Source organism: Coregonus clupeaformis, chromosome 33 (assembly GCF_020615455.1).
Source record: "Coregonus clupeaformis isolate EN_2021a chromosome 33, ASM2061545v1, whole genome shotgun sequence".
Taxonomy (NCBI): Eukaryota; Metazoa; Chordata; class Actinopteri; order Salmoniformes; family Salmonidae; genus Coregonus; species Coregonus clupeaformis.
Window position 1 is genome coordinate 3,342,149 of NC_059224.1, and position 13,397 is coordinate 3,355,545.

The following is a 13,397-nucleotide window of genomic DNA, read 5'->3' on the forward strand; positions in this document are numbered from 1 at the left end:
GTTAGTTTTTTATGATCATGTTTTGTGCCTCTCTTGTGCTCTTCATAGTGTTTTGATGCCTATATGTTTAGTAAGAGACCCTGGTAAAAAATAAAGGTTAAATGACATACAGTAGTGCTTTTCACTTGGTTTCAAAGCATTATCATTGGACATGTGGTGCCTGCATTCAACACCAATCTATAGCACCTATATTATACAGGACAGGATTTAAATAGGGGTCTCACTATCTCCATCAATGTCCACAGAGCAGGCGTCTCCTTCCCCGTTGCTGTCTGTGTCAGTCTGGTCAGGGTTGCTGTTGTAAGGACAGTTATCACAACGATCTCCAATATCATCTCTGTCATAGTCATATTGCCTGGGGTTGTACACGAACGGACAGTTATCCTGTAGAGAGGGGAGAGAGGGAGGGGGAAGAGGGGAGAGGGGGAGGGATAGAGAGTGAGGGGGAAAGAGAATGAGAGAAGGGGGAGAGAGAGAGGGGGCAGAGGGGTAGGGAGAGAGAGAGAGAGAGAGAGAGAGGGGGAGAGAGAGAGAGAGAGAGAGAGAGAGAGAGAGAGAGAGAGAGAGAGAGAGAGAGAGAGAGAGAGAGAGAGAGAGAGAGAGAGAGAGAGAGAGAGAGAGAGAGAGAGAGAGAGAGAGAGAGGGGGCACAGTTCAGTTACTCAGTCTGAAACCTTGAAGAATCAGTCCAGTGTCCACTGCCTTGCTCAGGAAAACATCTCTGACATGATGTATTAATTTCAGATGCTGTGCTTTTAACTTGCCGTGGACTGTGTACCCTACAGAGAGAGAGGGGGGATGAAAGGGTGTTATATATTTAGGCCCGTCCAAAATATACGGTTCGGACTAGCAGATGACACTGCGGCTCATTCAGAGTGTTACCTCTGTGTTGGAATTTGAGGTTTGGCTCTGAGGGCAAATAAACGCTTTCTGCTTAGTTGTTTTATGTGTTATTTTGATGAAACCATGGCTCACTGCCAAAACTGAATACACACAAACACATACACATTCAAACACACACTGACTAACCAAGAGGTAGCATAACCTGAATTAATATGATTTATATTTGTCTCTGTAACGGGTTCAGATCTTCAATGATTCAATAAATAAATCAGTAAATCAGTAATTCCTCACTTACCCTGTCGTCAGGAATACCATCATTGTCATCATCGTTGTCACACGCGTCACCAACACCGTCCTTGTCGTAGTCTTCTTGGCCTGAGTTGGGAAGGTTGGGGCAGTTGTCCTACAAAAGAAATATTACATCATAAAGGCCGAACAATGCACACGATGTACTCAACAAGCATGAACATTATATTTAGCTAGATTAACAGTCCTGTAGGACATTGAATGAATCACTTGTGTGTTTCTTTAGAACATTATTTTTCTTTGTAATTGTAGTCAGCATCGGCACATCACTCAAAAGGGATGTGTGTTCTTTACTAGTTAAATAGTAAGCTGGACCTTTTCAAGGACCCATACAGGTCAGGACCTACATACCTTCTTGCAGTGGTAGGTGGCGTTCTCCACGCAGACCAGGTCTTGGTTGGGCCACCCGTCCAGGTCTGTGTCCTCACCACAGATGTGTCCGTTCCCAGCATAGCCAGGCTTACACTCACAGCGGTACATGGGGTCGGCAAAGTGTCCCAGGTAGTTACAGCGGGCGTTCTTGTTGCAGTCGTGGCTCCCATCCAGGCAAGGGTTACGTGGTGTACACACCTGGAGTGGGAGGAAGTGAAGACTTGATCAGACAAGCCAGGAAATATTGTGGATAACCTCCCTGCCTTTGTTTACTGAGGTCACAATCAGCTGGCCTTCCTGGCAACAGTTGGCAGTATGATCGGGACAGAGAAAAGCATAGCTTTTTAAGCGATCTATGATCTTGTAACTTCCTAATTCTAAATGTCTAATTCTAAATCAGCTGAGGCCAGAGCTACAGTCTAAGAGGACAATCATCACAACACTAGTCAACAGTACCAGCACTAACCTGTTTCTTGGCGGCGGCCTCCTCCACTCCCCTGCCGAAGGGCTGAGCTCCAGAGTAGCGTGCGGGACAGGGCAGGCAGTTGTAGCCAGGGTCGGTGTTCTCACAGCGGTGCACTCCGTTGAACACGAAGCAAGCATCAGGAACCTCTTTACACTCGTCAATGTCCTTGCACTTGATTCCGTTACCAGAGTATGCAGTGGGGCATTTTCCACACCTCCATGTTCCATCAGGGAAGCTGGTGCACTTGGCCCCAGGGAAGCAGGGGTTGGACAGACAGCCATCTGAGGAGAGAGACATGGGCTTTAAGTACTGTGTACTGACTGTGTTTAAGTACTAGTATTAAGCTATAAGTGTTTTATAAGTCTTAAAATCATTAAAAGCATCAAAAGTAATAGTTTTAAAGCGTTATTGTACCTTAAAACTGTCTAAAACCTACAATGTTTGTAATCATTCACAGTACTTAAGTTTTAAGAGGCATTGTCTGCCCATAGGGCTCTTTTGACTAGATCCCTATGGGCCCTAGTCAAAAGTAGTGCACTATATAGGGAATAGGGTGCCATTTTGGATGCTACCAGTGCCTGCTACTCACCGATGGGACAGGCGTTCTTGTTGCACAGCTGAGTAGCCTTGGCGTTACCCTGGCACTCCTTACCACCATAGTTGGGGGCGGGGTCGTTGCAGAGACGTTTACGTGTCTGAGCTCCTCCCCCACAGGTGGCAGAGCAGGTATCCCATAGCGACCAGGGTCCCCAGTTACCGTTGACTGAACGGGAGGAAGAGAGACAGAGGTTTCAATACAGGTGTGACTGTGGTGCTCTTCATCTTGCAATGCCGTCTTTGTTTCTGCTTCAGCCAACTGGTTGTTGAACAAGGAACAAATACAGACTGCAATTGAGGCTATTTGACAAGGTACCACACGAAATGAGGATGTATGTATGACTACAAATATTTCAGGGTGTGAGGTGCATGAAAGGCCTTTGACTAATGTCAAATGCAAACAATGACGTGCATTTGACCCAGGTCTTGTGCTTAAAACCCTTGACTAATGGTACTTACTGGGGCAGGGTGACATGGTGCACCTCTCCGTCTGTCTTCCCTCTCCCTGGCAGTCCTTGCCTCCCAGCTGGGGTGTAGGGGAGTTGCAGAGGCGGATACGGGTGATGACACCCGCCCCACAGGTGACCGAGCAGGATGACCAGGGGGACCAGTGGCTCCAGGCACCGTCCTGCTTGACTGGAGGGACATAGAGCAGAGGTTAAGGGTCAGGGGTCAAAGAAATGCTTGGTTACGGGTCTTTGTCAAAACAAGGTAAGAGAAGTTCAATGTGTTGCTCTGTAGAGTCACAGCTGGCTGATCTGCAGCTGAATACTTAGGTCTATCGTTTCTGTCACCATCGATATAGGTTTGTGATAAAAGTTTCTGTGTGACGATTGATGAATGTGATTTGGTTGGTAGTTTTTAATGTGTATAGTGTACTGAACTCACAGCGTTTGTCACACTCCTGAAGGTAGCAGTCCCTGGTCTGGACGGAGGTTCCCTCGCAGTTGTTGTTGATACGGTCGCAGGAGCGGCCTCTCTGCTGGATGCCCCGCCCACAAGACACGGAACAGTGGGTCCATTCAGACCACAGGGACCAGCCGTCCTCTGCATAGTCACTCGCTATGGAGGGAGAGAGAGAAGGAGGGAGAGAGAGGAGGGAGGGAGGAAGAGAGGGAGGGAGAGAGGGAGGGGTAGAGAGAGGGAGAGAGGGAGGGGGAGAGAGAGGGAGAGATAGAGGGAGGGGAGGGAGGGAGAGAGGAGAGGGAGAGAGTGAGGGGGAGAGAGAGGGAGAGAGGGAGAGAGGGAGAGAGGGAGGGGAGGGAGGGAGAGAGAGAGAGAGGGAGAGAGAGAGGGAGGAGGGGGAGAGGGAGGGGAGGGAGAGAGAGAGAGAGGGAGAGAGGGAGGGAGGGGAGAGAGAGGGAAGCAATGAGAGAGCTATTGGACTGCAGAGACCTCAAAGTCCTTCTAAGAAGCCTACTGAACGCACAGGGACCAAAGGGAAGCCTACTGAACGCACAGGGACCAAAGGGAAGCCTACTGAACGCACAGGGACCAAAGGGAAGCCTACTGAACGCACAGGGACCAAAGGGAAGCTTACTGAACGCACAGGGACCAAAGGGAAGCCTACTGAACGCACAGGGACCAAAGGGAAGCCTATTGAACGCACAGGGACCAAAGGGAAGCTTACTGAACGCACAGGGACCAAAGGGAAGCCTACTGAACGCACAGGGACCAAAGGGAAGCCTACTGAACGCACAGGGACCAAAGGGAAGCCTACTGAACGCACAGGGACCAAAGGGAAGCCTACTGAACGCACAGGGACCCAAGGGAAGCCTACTGAACGCACAGGGACCAAAGGGAAGCCTACTGAACGCACAGGGACCAAAGGGAAGCCTACTGAACGCACAGGGACCAAAGGGAAGCCTACTGAACGCACAGGGACCAAAGGGAAGCCTACTGAACGCACAGGGACCAAAGGGAAGCCTACTGAACGCACAGGGACCAAAGGGAAGCCTACTGAACGCACAGGGACCAAAGGGAAGCCTACTGAACGCACAGGGACCAAAGGGAAGCCTACTGAACGCACAGGGACCAAAGGGAAGCCTACTGAACGCACAGGGACCAAAGGGAAGCCTACTGAACGCACAGGGACCAAAGGGAAGCCTACTGAACGCACAGGGACCAAAGGGAAGCCTACTGAACGCACAGGGACCAAAGGGAAGCCTACTGAACGCACAGGGACCAAAGGGAAGCCTACTGAACGCACAGGGACCAAAGGGAAGCCTACTGAACGCACAGGGACCAAAGGGAAGCCTACTGAACGCACAGGGACCAAAGGGAAGCCTACTGAACGCACAGGGACCAAAGGGAAGCCTACTGAACGCACAGGGACCAAAGGGAAGCCTACTGAACGCACAGGGACCAAAGGGAAGTCTACTGAACACACAGGGACCAAAGGGAAGCCTACTGAACGCACAGGGACCAAAGGGAAGCCTACTGAACGCACAGGGACCAAAGGGAAGCCTACTGAACGCACAGGGATCCCCCATTGACTGCTGTTACTTGATCATGTCATGACCTTGGCCAAGGTCCTGATGAGTGTGGTTTTCTGCCTTTCCTAAGGTTTTAGGGGCTGCTGCGGCCCAGCCCTTTTAGGTATGTGGAAAATGTCACTTGTTCTTGTGTGTAGGATGGCTTTGGTAAACAGAGCAATTTTCCATCCCACTTTAACCAATTTGGCTCAATTATGGCCATTACAAGCTGAAGATTAAAGATGTTTTGGGTTGACAAAGCGCCAATGTTCCAACACATAACAGTCTTTTCATACGTTAACAAGCTAGGGGACTTAAATCACCCTTAAAATGAATTTGTTTTTCTTGAATAGAAACCTTTACATCCAGAAAATAGTTGTGGCTTCATACTTTATTTGGCAAATAGAATCCAAATAGATGGCAGTAAATGGAGTGCCGTTTAAATGGCCTGTTTGTCTGAAAGACATTAAGCCTCAGGACAACTCAGGCTATTAATGGCTTTAGAAAAGAACAAACCTCTGGTTTGTAATACTGTATATAGACTTCATTGAACGTGAGGTGAACCTTTGTTTGTGCAGGTATGTTACTTCTTGTACAGAGTTGGAACCACACATATAGAACCATATAATCATTCTAATAATAAATAATAATATGCCATTTAGCAGACGCTTTTATCCAAAGCGACTTACAGTCACGCGTGCATACATTTTTGTGTATGGGTGGTCCCGGGGATCGAACCCACTACCTTGGCGTTACAAGCGCCGTGCTCTACCAGCTGAGCTACAGAGGACCACATTCTAATTCTAGGGTTGGAACTTACGTGTTCCACAGCGCGGGCAGCACTCCCCATCAGGCACGGTTGCGTTGGCACAGGGGATCAGGGGGCAGGAGATCTTGCGGCACACAGTGGCAGAGTTCTACAAAGGAGCAGAGACAAAGAATCGTAAGGAATCAGGAAGTTAATGACATACAGTAAGTTCCCCTTTTTCTGCACCTGGACTAGCTTGGGTCGGTACAATGAGGAGATCAGTGGCTGGAGGCAGAGACCCCTGTGGACCAACCAGCACCTGCCCACTGGGTCAGAGTAGTAGGAATGTGGCCAAACAGTCGTGGAGGGTTGGACTGGGAGAAAAAAAAAATCCATCTGCCAAAAGCAACCTGGGTATTAGTGTGCCTTGATGGATGGAACGTTCAATCTCTCTGTCTAATGAAGCAAACTAACATCCTGGCGAGTTGATTCACAGATCAAGAGAGCCCAAGAGCCAAGGGGATTAGGAGCAGAAAGGTGATACTGCTGGCAGAGCAGATTTGCCTGCAGCAGTTTCGATTAAATACAGTAGCTCTCTATGTCTTCCTGTCTGTGAGCCACTTGTCTGAGCTGAAGCTGAAGCTCTGTTCAATTATGTTGTTAATTAGAGACACGGAGCTGCTGAGAAGAGCTGAGAGGTACCCTATTCTCTAGATGACCAGGACCCATAGGGGGCTGTTCACTAGAGTGGTGGGCCACGGTCACTTCACTACAATACCCACTGTTGGCTTGTTGGCCTGATGCCAGCCTCTTCCTCCTACCCAATTACTGGCCAGATGACAAACAGGTCTGGAGTAGCGAGCAGGCGCTTGCTGAGTTGGGATGAGTGTGTGTTTGCAAGTGCCTGTCTGAGAGTGCAAATGTAGGTGCACACACACATAAACACACACACATAAACACACACACATAAACACACACACATAAACACACACACATAAACACACACACATAAACACACACACATAAACACACACACGTAAACACACGCACATAAACACACACACATAAACACACACACATAAACACACACACATAAACACATACACATAAACACACACACATAAACACACGCACATAAACACACACACATAAACACACACACATAAACACACACACATAAACACACGCACACTACCCCACTACCCTCCCCACCCACACACCCTCTCTCGACTTCGGCCCTTACCTGACAAGTGCACTCAGTGCAGTCGTCGACGGTCCACTCTGCCTTGTTCTTGTGGACGATGCCGTTGTGCAGACAGACTCCGCTGTGGATCCCCACTCTGTTCATCAACAGCTTGTTCTCATCCGTCTGAAGGAGACAGGAAGGAAGGAAGCAGACTCCGATATGAATACTGGATGAGACCCTGCTCAGACGCTCAAGGGTTTCAAATTCACACACTGTTTCGCTCTTCAGTTCTCAATAGCCTGAGCGGTTTGAATGACACTCAGGTGTTTGAGAATGTCTGTCACCACCTCACACTGGTTTAGCATTAAGAAGTCTTCCAAATGAGAGCTAGTTAGAAAAGTCGACCTAATTTGATTTAATTAATGAACTAACATGCCGTTTGACAGACTAGCCAGAGTTGGCGCTGGTAGGCCAGTATGCTAAACAAGGCCCACATGCAGTGACTGACAGAGCATCATGCCATAGGCAGACATATTGCCGTCTGCTCCAGGAGGCAGGTGTGTTTCCTCACCACTTTGCGCAGTTCGTTGGACAGCTCCTTCACCACCACTCCAAGCCCCTTCAGTTCCTTGAACATGCCAGCCAGGTCCTCACAGGAGAACCCACAGATCATCTGCAGGTCTGGAGGGAGGGAAAAAAACCATAGAGATACATGAATTCTATGGGAAACACTGTTTGACTATCGATGTACATGAAGGCTTCCAGACTAATTTTTAACTCACTCAGCTACAGACAACTGTTGACAATAGAAGAGAATGCTTTTACTTTCTTCTAATACTTCTATGCTGTGCTGTTCTATTCTGTTCTACTTCTGGAACCTTTTTGGGGGGTTAACAGGGTTTATACAGGGTATAGATAATAAGCAGCAGCAGTTGTGTTTACCTTTAGTTTTGTGGCCAGTGTAGTCCGTCCTAATGGCAGGGCTGGACCCATTGATGGGGTTGTCCATAAGGATGATCCTATCAGTCAGAACAGCTGAGGGAGGGAGATTAGGGGAGAAGGAGGGAGGGAGGGAGGGAGAGAGAGAGAGAGAGAAAGGGAGGGAGAGGGAGGGAAAATGAGAGAGAGGGGAGGAGGGAGAGGGGGGAGGGAGGGAGGGAGGACGGGAAAAACACACAGAGAGACCGTTTAGAGCACTGTAGACCGTAATGGCAATACCCACTAGACCACAGCAGACCACAACACACACACACTGTACCCAGGGCTCATTGGTGATATAACTACAGTGGAGAATATGTAATTACACTCAGGGTATTACAGAACATTACAGCCTCATGCTATCTTGAATCACAATTAAGTTAATGAGTTAATGTGCCCAGCCCCGAGGAGGCATTGAAGTGTTTGTAAACTTTAGCTTTCCCATGGCAACATAAACGTGACTTTGTTAGCAACTCTCCCATGACAGTTAACTAGGCTCTTAAACAGTCATGCACAGTCTTATAGAAGGCTTGGTGGCTTTAGAATAACAACAAGTGATGCATGGATAAACACGCAAAGATGCTTTCTGTCATGATTAGGCTACTTACAGTTTTGGCATCCCTTGTTGCGCAGAATCGCGTCCAAAGTGGTTCCAAAGACAAAGCGCACGTTTTGGAGCACCCCCTGCAAGAATCAATGGCAATTTTAGCTCTAATACTGCATAGTCATTATCACTCCACTTTTACGCAACAAATATTGGAGTTTATGGATCACTTACAAGGGTTTCCAATGCAGTGTGCTGTATAACTTTCACGCATGGGTCTATAGGTTTTATGCACATCATTTTTACGAATTTAAAGTGTTACACAATCCTAAATTCAACATTTTCTAACATCTAAAACAACTCGAAAATGTATATGATCTGGATCCATCATGTGTAATGCCATGCATCATGCGCTCTGTGTGCGTCACTTACCATGAACCGGTCCTTCACCGCTCCCTTCCCGATCCTGAGGCGCGCTATGGCGGGAGTCTCCTGAGTGAGGATGCTCTGGATGGGAGCGTCCAGTTCCGCGGTATTCACCTCCTCACAGCCGACATACAGCTGCGCCCGGTCCTCCTGCACGAACAGCGTAATATTCTTCCAGTGGCCCGTCGCCAAGTCCACATCTTCTATCGAGACCACCTGTTGCTTATTAACGGTGGAGAAAACCACATCCAGGGTGTTCGCTTTTCCATTCGAGACGATCTCGAACACGGCTCCGGATCCGTCCCGCTTCTCCACGGTCAGGAGGGAGCCCCTGGTCCGCTTAAACTGCTTGAAGTTAAGCAGGAGGAGGAAGCCCCTCTCGGCATGGATGGAATCGATGAGGTCCCTGAAGGAGCTCTCGGGGACTTCGGGGATCAGGTCCGGGTTGAGGATCTTGTAGGCGGGGCTGTATGGGTCGTCGCCCTTCACTAGGGTCACTCCGTGGTTCTTCTTGGAGACTTGGACCAGCTCGAACAGGTCGTACACGCTATTGTCGTCTCGGCTCTCTGCGGGAGGGAGGCGGGAATGAGTGGGAGCAATGAACTCTACAGTGATCTCTATGTTAATCCATGTTCAAAAGAAGTCAATACATTAAGGGGATAATAATACATTAAAGACCTCTGATATGTTTAAAAAAAAATAGTTTTAAGTTCAAGTTGAAGCATTGCAATTGCCACAAACTCCGTTAATTCTAGACAAACATAAAGTATCAGGCAAGCATCTCACCTGCAACTCGTGCGCTCTCGCAGGTCCAAAGCATCAATAGCAGAAATATTCCTGTCAACTTCATTGTGAAACTCTGGTTTTTCCCTATGAAAAATAACAAATAAAGTAAACCACTTTTTTACAAAAGTTAATATTTATACATAAAATGAAAATATAATAATGAACAATAATCCTAACACATATTATTATTTACTATAATAAGAAAATATTAGAAAAATATGTCTGGATATAGGCTGGATTCGAAAATGGAAATATTGTCAGCCCACCTGTTGAATGAAAACAGCAGAGAGAAATAGTAAAATCCAAATAGAATCCAATAATAATCCACAAGATTAAAAATTGTTCTTGTTCTTTTTTAATCGAAAGGAGTCCGATATACGATTCAGAAAGTTCGTATCTTGTGTTGCTTTAATTGAATGGTAAATCTTCTCTCTGGTATCTGACGCTAGAACCTAACTGTAAGCCAGGGGACAAAGTACTATTTAAATAGTTTCATGACATTCCTAAGAACTCGTCTCGCCCAATCAGATGGTGGAAGGAAAAAGGGACGATTTTATGGTCTTACCTCACAGCAAGTAGAGCGGGTGGAGCGCACTGAGTCCCATACAGAAGCGCACAAGGGGAGAGGGGAGATAGAAAAAACGCGCCACATTCCAGAGCCCAAATTCCATGACTGGATCCATATTTTTATTAGACCCTCGTTTCCAGTTATTGGTTCACTCACCAGTCTGAAATCTTCTCGTTAAAAAAACAAAATCCACCTCTCTATCTTTAAACCTTTTGCTCACGTTTGATAAAGTTTGTGCTTAATTCTTACACTTGTTTATCAATAGTGGTCTCACCAAAATAGGCAACTGATTATCAGTGTTATTTTCTTATGGGGAATGTTGGATTAAAATCGAAATGCAAATAAATGCATATAGCGAAACTATGGTTCTATTTATTTCCCGGACTGCGCTTCAGGAATTTGGGAGAGGACGCTCAGTCAATGGGAAAAAATGTTTTTCCCTGCTGCTGTTCCAAGTTTGTCCGCTAGAAGCCGTTGTGAGTTCGCTAGAGAGGCCCGGAGGTCTGTGCTGCAATGATATGAATGAGAACGCCTGGATTTGCCATTCAACCCACACACAAAGATGTGCTGTACTATTACCGTTTGAATACGAATTGAATGCACGTCTATGAGGTTATTTTTAGATGGCACCACCTTTTCATCAGTTCATATATTACAATCATATTCCATGTGACCAATGTAGGGGAGTAGTGAACTACATTTAGTTCAACTAATAAGTTAACTACATTTTGCAGGAGCTTGGTGGTAGTTGAACTAAATTCATATCTGGGTAGTGTTATCAGTATTTAATTACTTTTCTGCCATGTAGTGGTGTATCTAACTACTGGACCTACACACTACTTTTTTTGCAAAAATGAAAATACGATTTATTTATTTTTCGGCATCAGACCTGCCTAATTCTCACTTGAAATATAGTTTTAGTGTTTAATAGGCTAAATTACACATTATATTAACATATGAGCCCAAAGTGATCTGTTCTTGCAATTTGTAATCATTGACATTTCAGATTTACATATGATCATTTTTGATGTAATGAACTACTTATTCAAAGTAACTTTAGTCAAGTAGGCCGTCATTGTAAATAAGAATTTGTTCTTAACTGACTTGCCTAGTTAAATAAAGGTAAAATAAAAATAAAAAAAGAATAAAAAAAGTAAACTATATTTTTCTTAGAGGTAGCTTTGGTGTAGCTTAACTTCTTTCAGTGTAAAGTAATTGGTAACTTGGTAAACTATCTTTCAGAGTAGCTTCCCCAACACTGCATGTTACCTATGGCCTAAATGCATTTGTGGATGTTCTGGACATAGTTATTTATAGGATCTCTGTGAGATCTGGGTACATCTTTTTATATGGCAAATACCGTATTGGTCCGAATATAAGACGGCCTTTTTTCCCCTCGAAATAGGTCCAAAAAAGTCGGGTCGTCTTATATTCGGGGTCTAGTATTCAGAGCGCAGTTTCTCTTCTTCGGCGCTCCCTTTAAATGTCAATACACATTCGCGGGCACAGATGGCGCCAAAAATTCGTTCCGGACGGAGGGAAGAGGCGTCCTTAACAACCAGCCCGTTACCGGTGTTTAAAGATGGAAAGACAGGCTGACCATTTAGAGACAAGTGGCTCAAAAGTGGGCCAGGTCAATAAACAACAGCGGAGGAGCTATGATGCCAATTTCAAAATAATGGTTGTCAATAAGGCAGAGTCATCTAACAACTGCCAAGCTGCCAAGACATTCGGGGTCACTGAGTGTAATGTAAGAAGATGGCGAGCAGAAAAACAACGTCTAAAAGATGCTAACAGTCAGCGAAAATCCTTCCGTGGTCCTCAAAGTGGTCGTTTCATTGAGGTTGACCGGAGGGTTTTTGAATATGTCAGGGAAAAAGAAGTGAGGGAATGCCCATTACCAGAGCTGTCATCCAGGTTAAGGCCCTGGAAATCGCCAGAGAGCTCAACATCACTGGATTTAAAGCCAGCCTCGGCTGGTGTCGTAGGATGATGCGGCGTAATGGACTGTCACTTAGACGGAGAACGAGTTTGGCCCAACGCCTGCCGTCAGACTTCGGAGAGAAGCTGCTTTCGTTTCAGCGCTTTGTTATCAACCTGAGGAAGAAGCACTCCTACCCGCTGGATCAGATCGGCAATGCTGATCAGACACCCGTTTATTTCGACATGCCAACATCGGTGACTGTCAATAGAAAGGGAGAAAAGTCTGTGTTGGTGAAATCAACGGGCAACGAGAAGAGCCGCGTCACTGTCATGTTGACATGTCTCGCTGGTGGCAGCAAACTCCCCCGTATGTCATTCTTAAGCGTAAGACTGTGCCAAAGGACCCAATGCCAGCTGGCATTATTGTGCGCGCCCAGGAGAAGGGCTGGATGGAGTCGGGGCTTGTAGTGGACTGGCTAAAGGTTGTGTGGGGCGCACGCTACGGGGGACTGAGGAAGAGGAGGAACATGCTCGTTCTGGATGCGTTCCGCGGACATCTGACTGAGCCCGTGAAAAGTCAGGTGCGAGCAATGAACGGGGATCTTGTGATCATACCAGGGGGAATGACAAGCCAGCTACAGGTGTTGGACGTAGTTGTGAACAAGCCTTTCAAGGATAACCTGCGAAAAAAATACACAGAGTGGCTCCTGTCTGGCAACCACGCACTCACACCGACCGGGAAAATACAGAAGCCGTCAGTCCGTCTACTGTGTGAATGGATCCTGCATGCATGGGATGCTATTCCCTCACAGAGCATCATCGATGGCTTTAAAAATGTTGCATCTCAAATGCATTGGACGGCAGCGAGGACGACGTGCTTTGGGAGGAGCCGGTGGAAGCGGAGCAGCTGGGGAGCGATGACAGCGAGAGCGAACACAGCGGGGCAGAGGACGTGTGTGAGGGATAGAGAGACATCGGAGGAGAAGTTTGGCGAATTTTTGTTAAGTTTAGTTAAATGTGTGGCCTGTATTTTCTCTGTTATTTAAAAATGTTGCTTTATTATTGCTTGATATTAATTTTGAATCATACTGTACATAGTTTGCCTTTGTGTTTAATTCACTGTGTTTTTAATATTGTTATTTTAAAATAAAATGAAGTTCTTTGTTCGGCAAATCTAGTCT

At 46.5% G+C, this 13,397-nt stretch overlaps 1 protein-coding gene across 1 annotated transcript in view; it reads right to left on the minus strand.

The window, feature by feature from the left end:
• Nucleotides 1–10,163, minus strand: part of thbs1b (thrombospondin 1b) — a 20,730-nt gene extending 10,567 nt beyond the window's left edge. Inside the window, exons 1-15 of the mRNA XM_041860004.2 lie at nt 9,992–10,163; nt 9,726–9,809; nt 8,946–9,505; nt 8,578–8,653; nt 7,934–8,026; nt 7,563–7,672; nt 7,049–7,174; nt 5,878–5,974; nt 3,472–3,645; nt 3,043–3,219; nt 2,576–2,749; nt 1,987–2,267; nt 1,500–1,718; nt 1,138–1,245; nt 225–384 (exon numbers count right to left, since the gene is read on the minus strand). Coding sequence (XP_041715938.1) covers nt 225–384; nt 1,138–1,245; nt 1,500–1,718; nt 1,987–2,267; nt 2,576–2,749; nt 3,043–3,219; nt 3,472–3,645; nt 5,878–5,974; nt 7,049–7,174; nt 7,563–7,672; nt 7,934–8,026; nt 8,578–8,653; nt 8,946–9,505; nt 9,726–9,789 — 2,419 coding nt within the window. The 5' untranslated portion in view covers nt 9,790–9,809; nt 9,992–10,163. The remainder of the gene's footprint in view (nt 1–224; nt 385–1,137; nt 1,246–1,499; nt 1,719–1,986; nt 2,268–2,575; nt 2,750–3,042; nt 3,220–3,471; nt 3,646–5,877; nt 5,975–7,048; nt 7,175–7,562; nt 7,673–7,933; nt 8,027–8,577; nt 8,654–8,945; nt 9,506–9,725; nt 9,810–9,991) is intronic.
• Between the last annotated feature and the right edge of the window lie 3,234 nt (nt 10,164–13,397).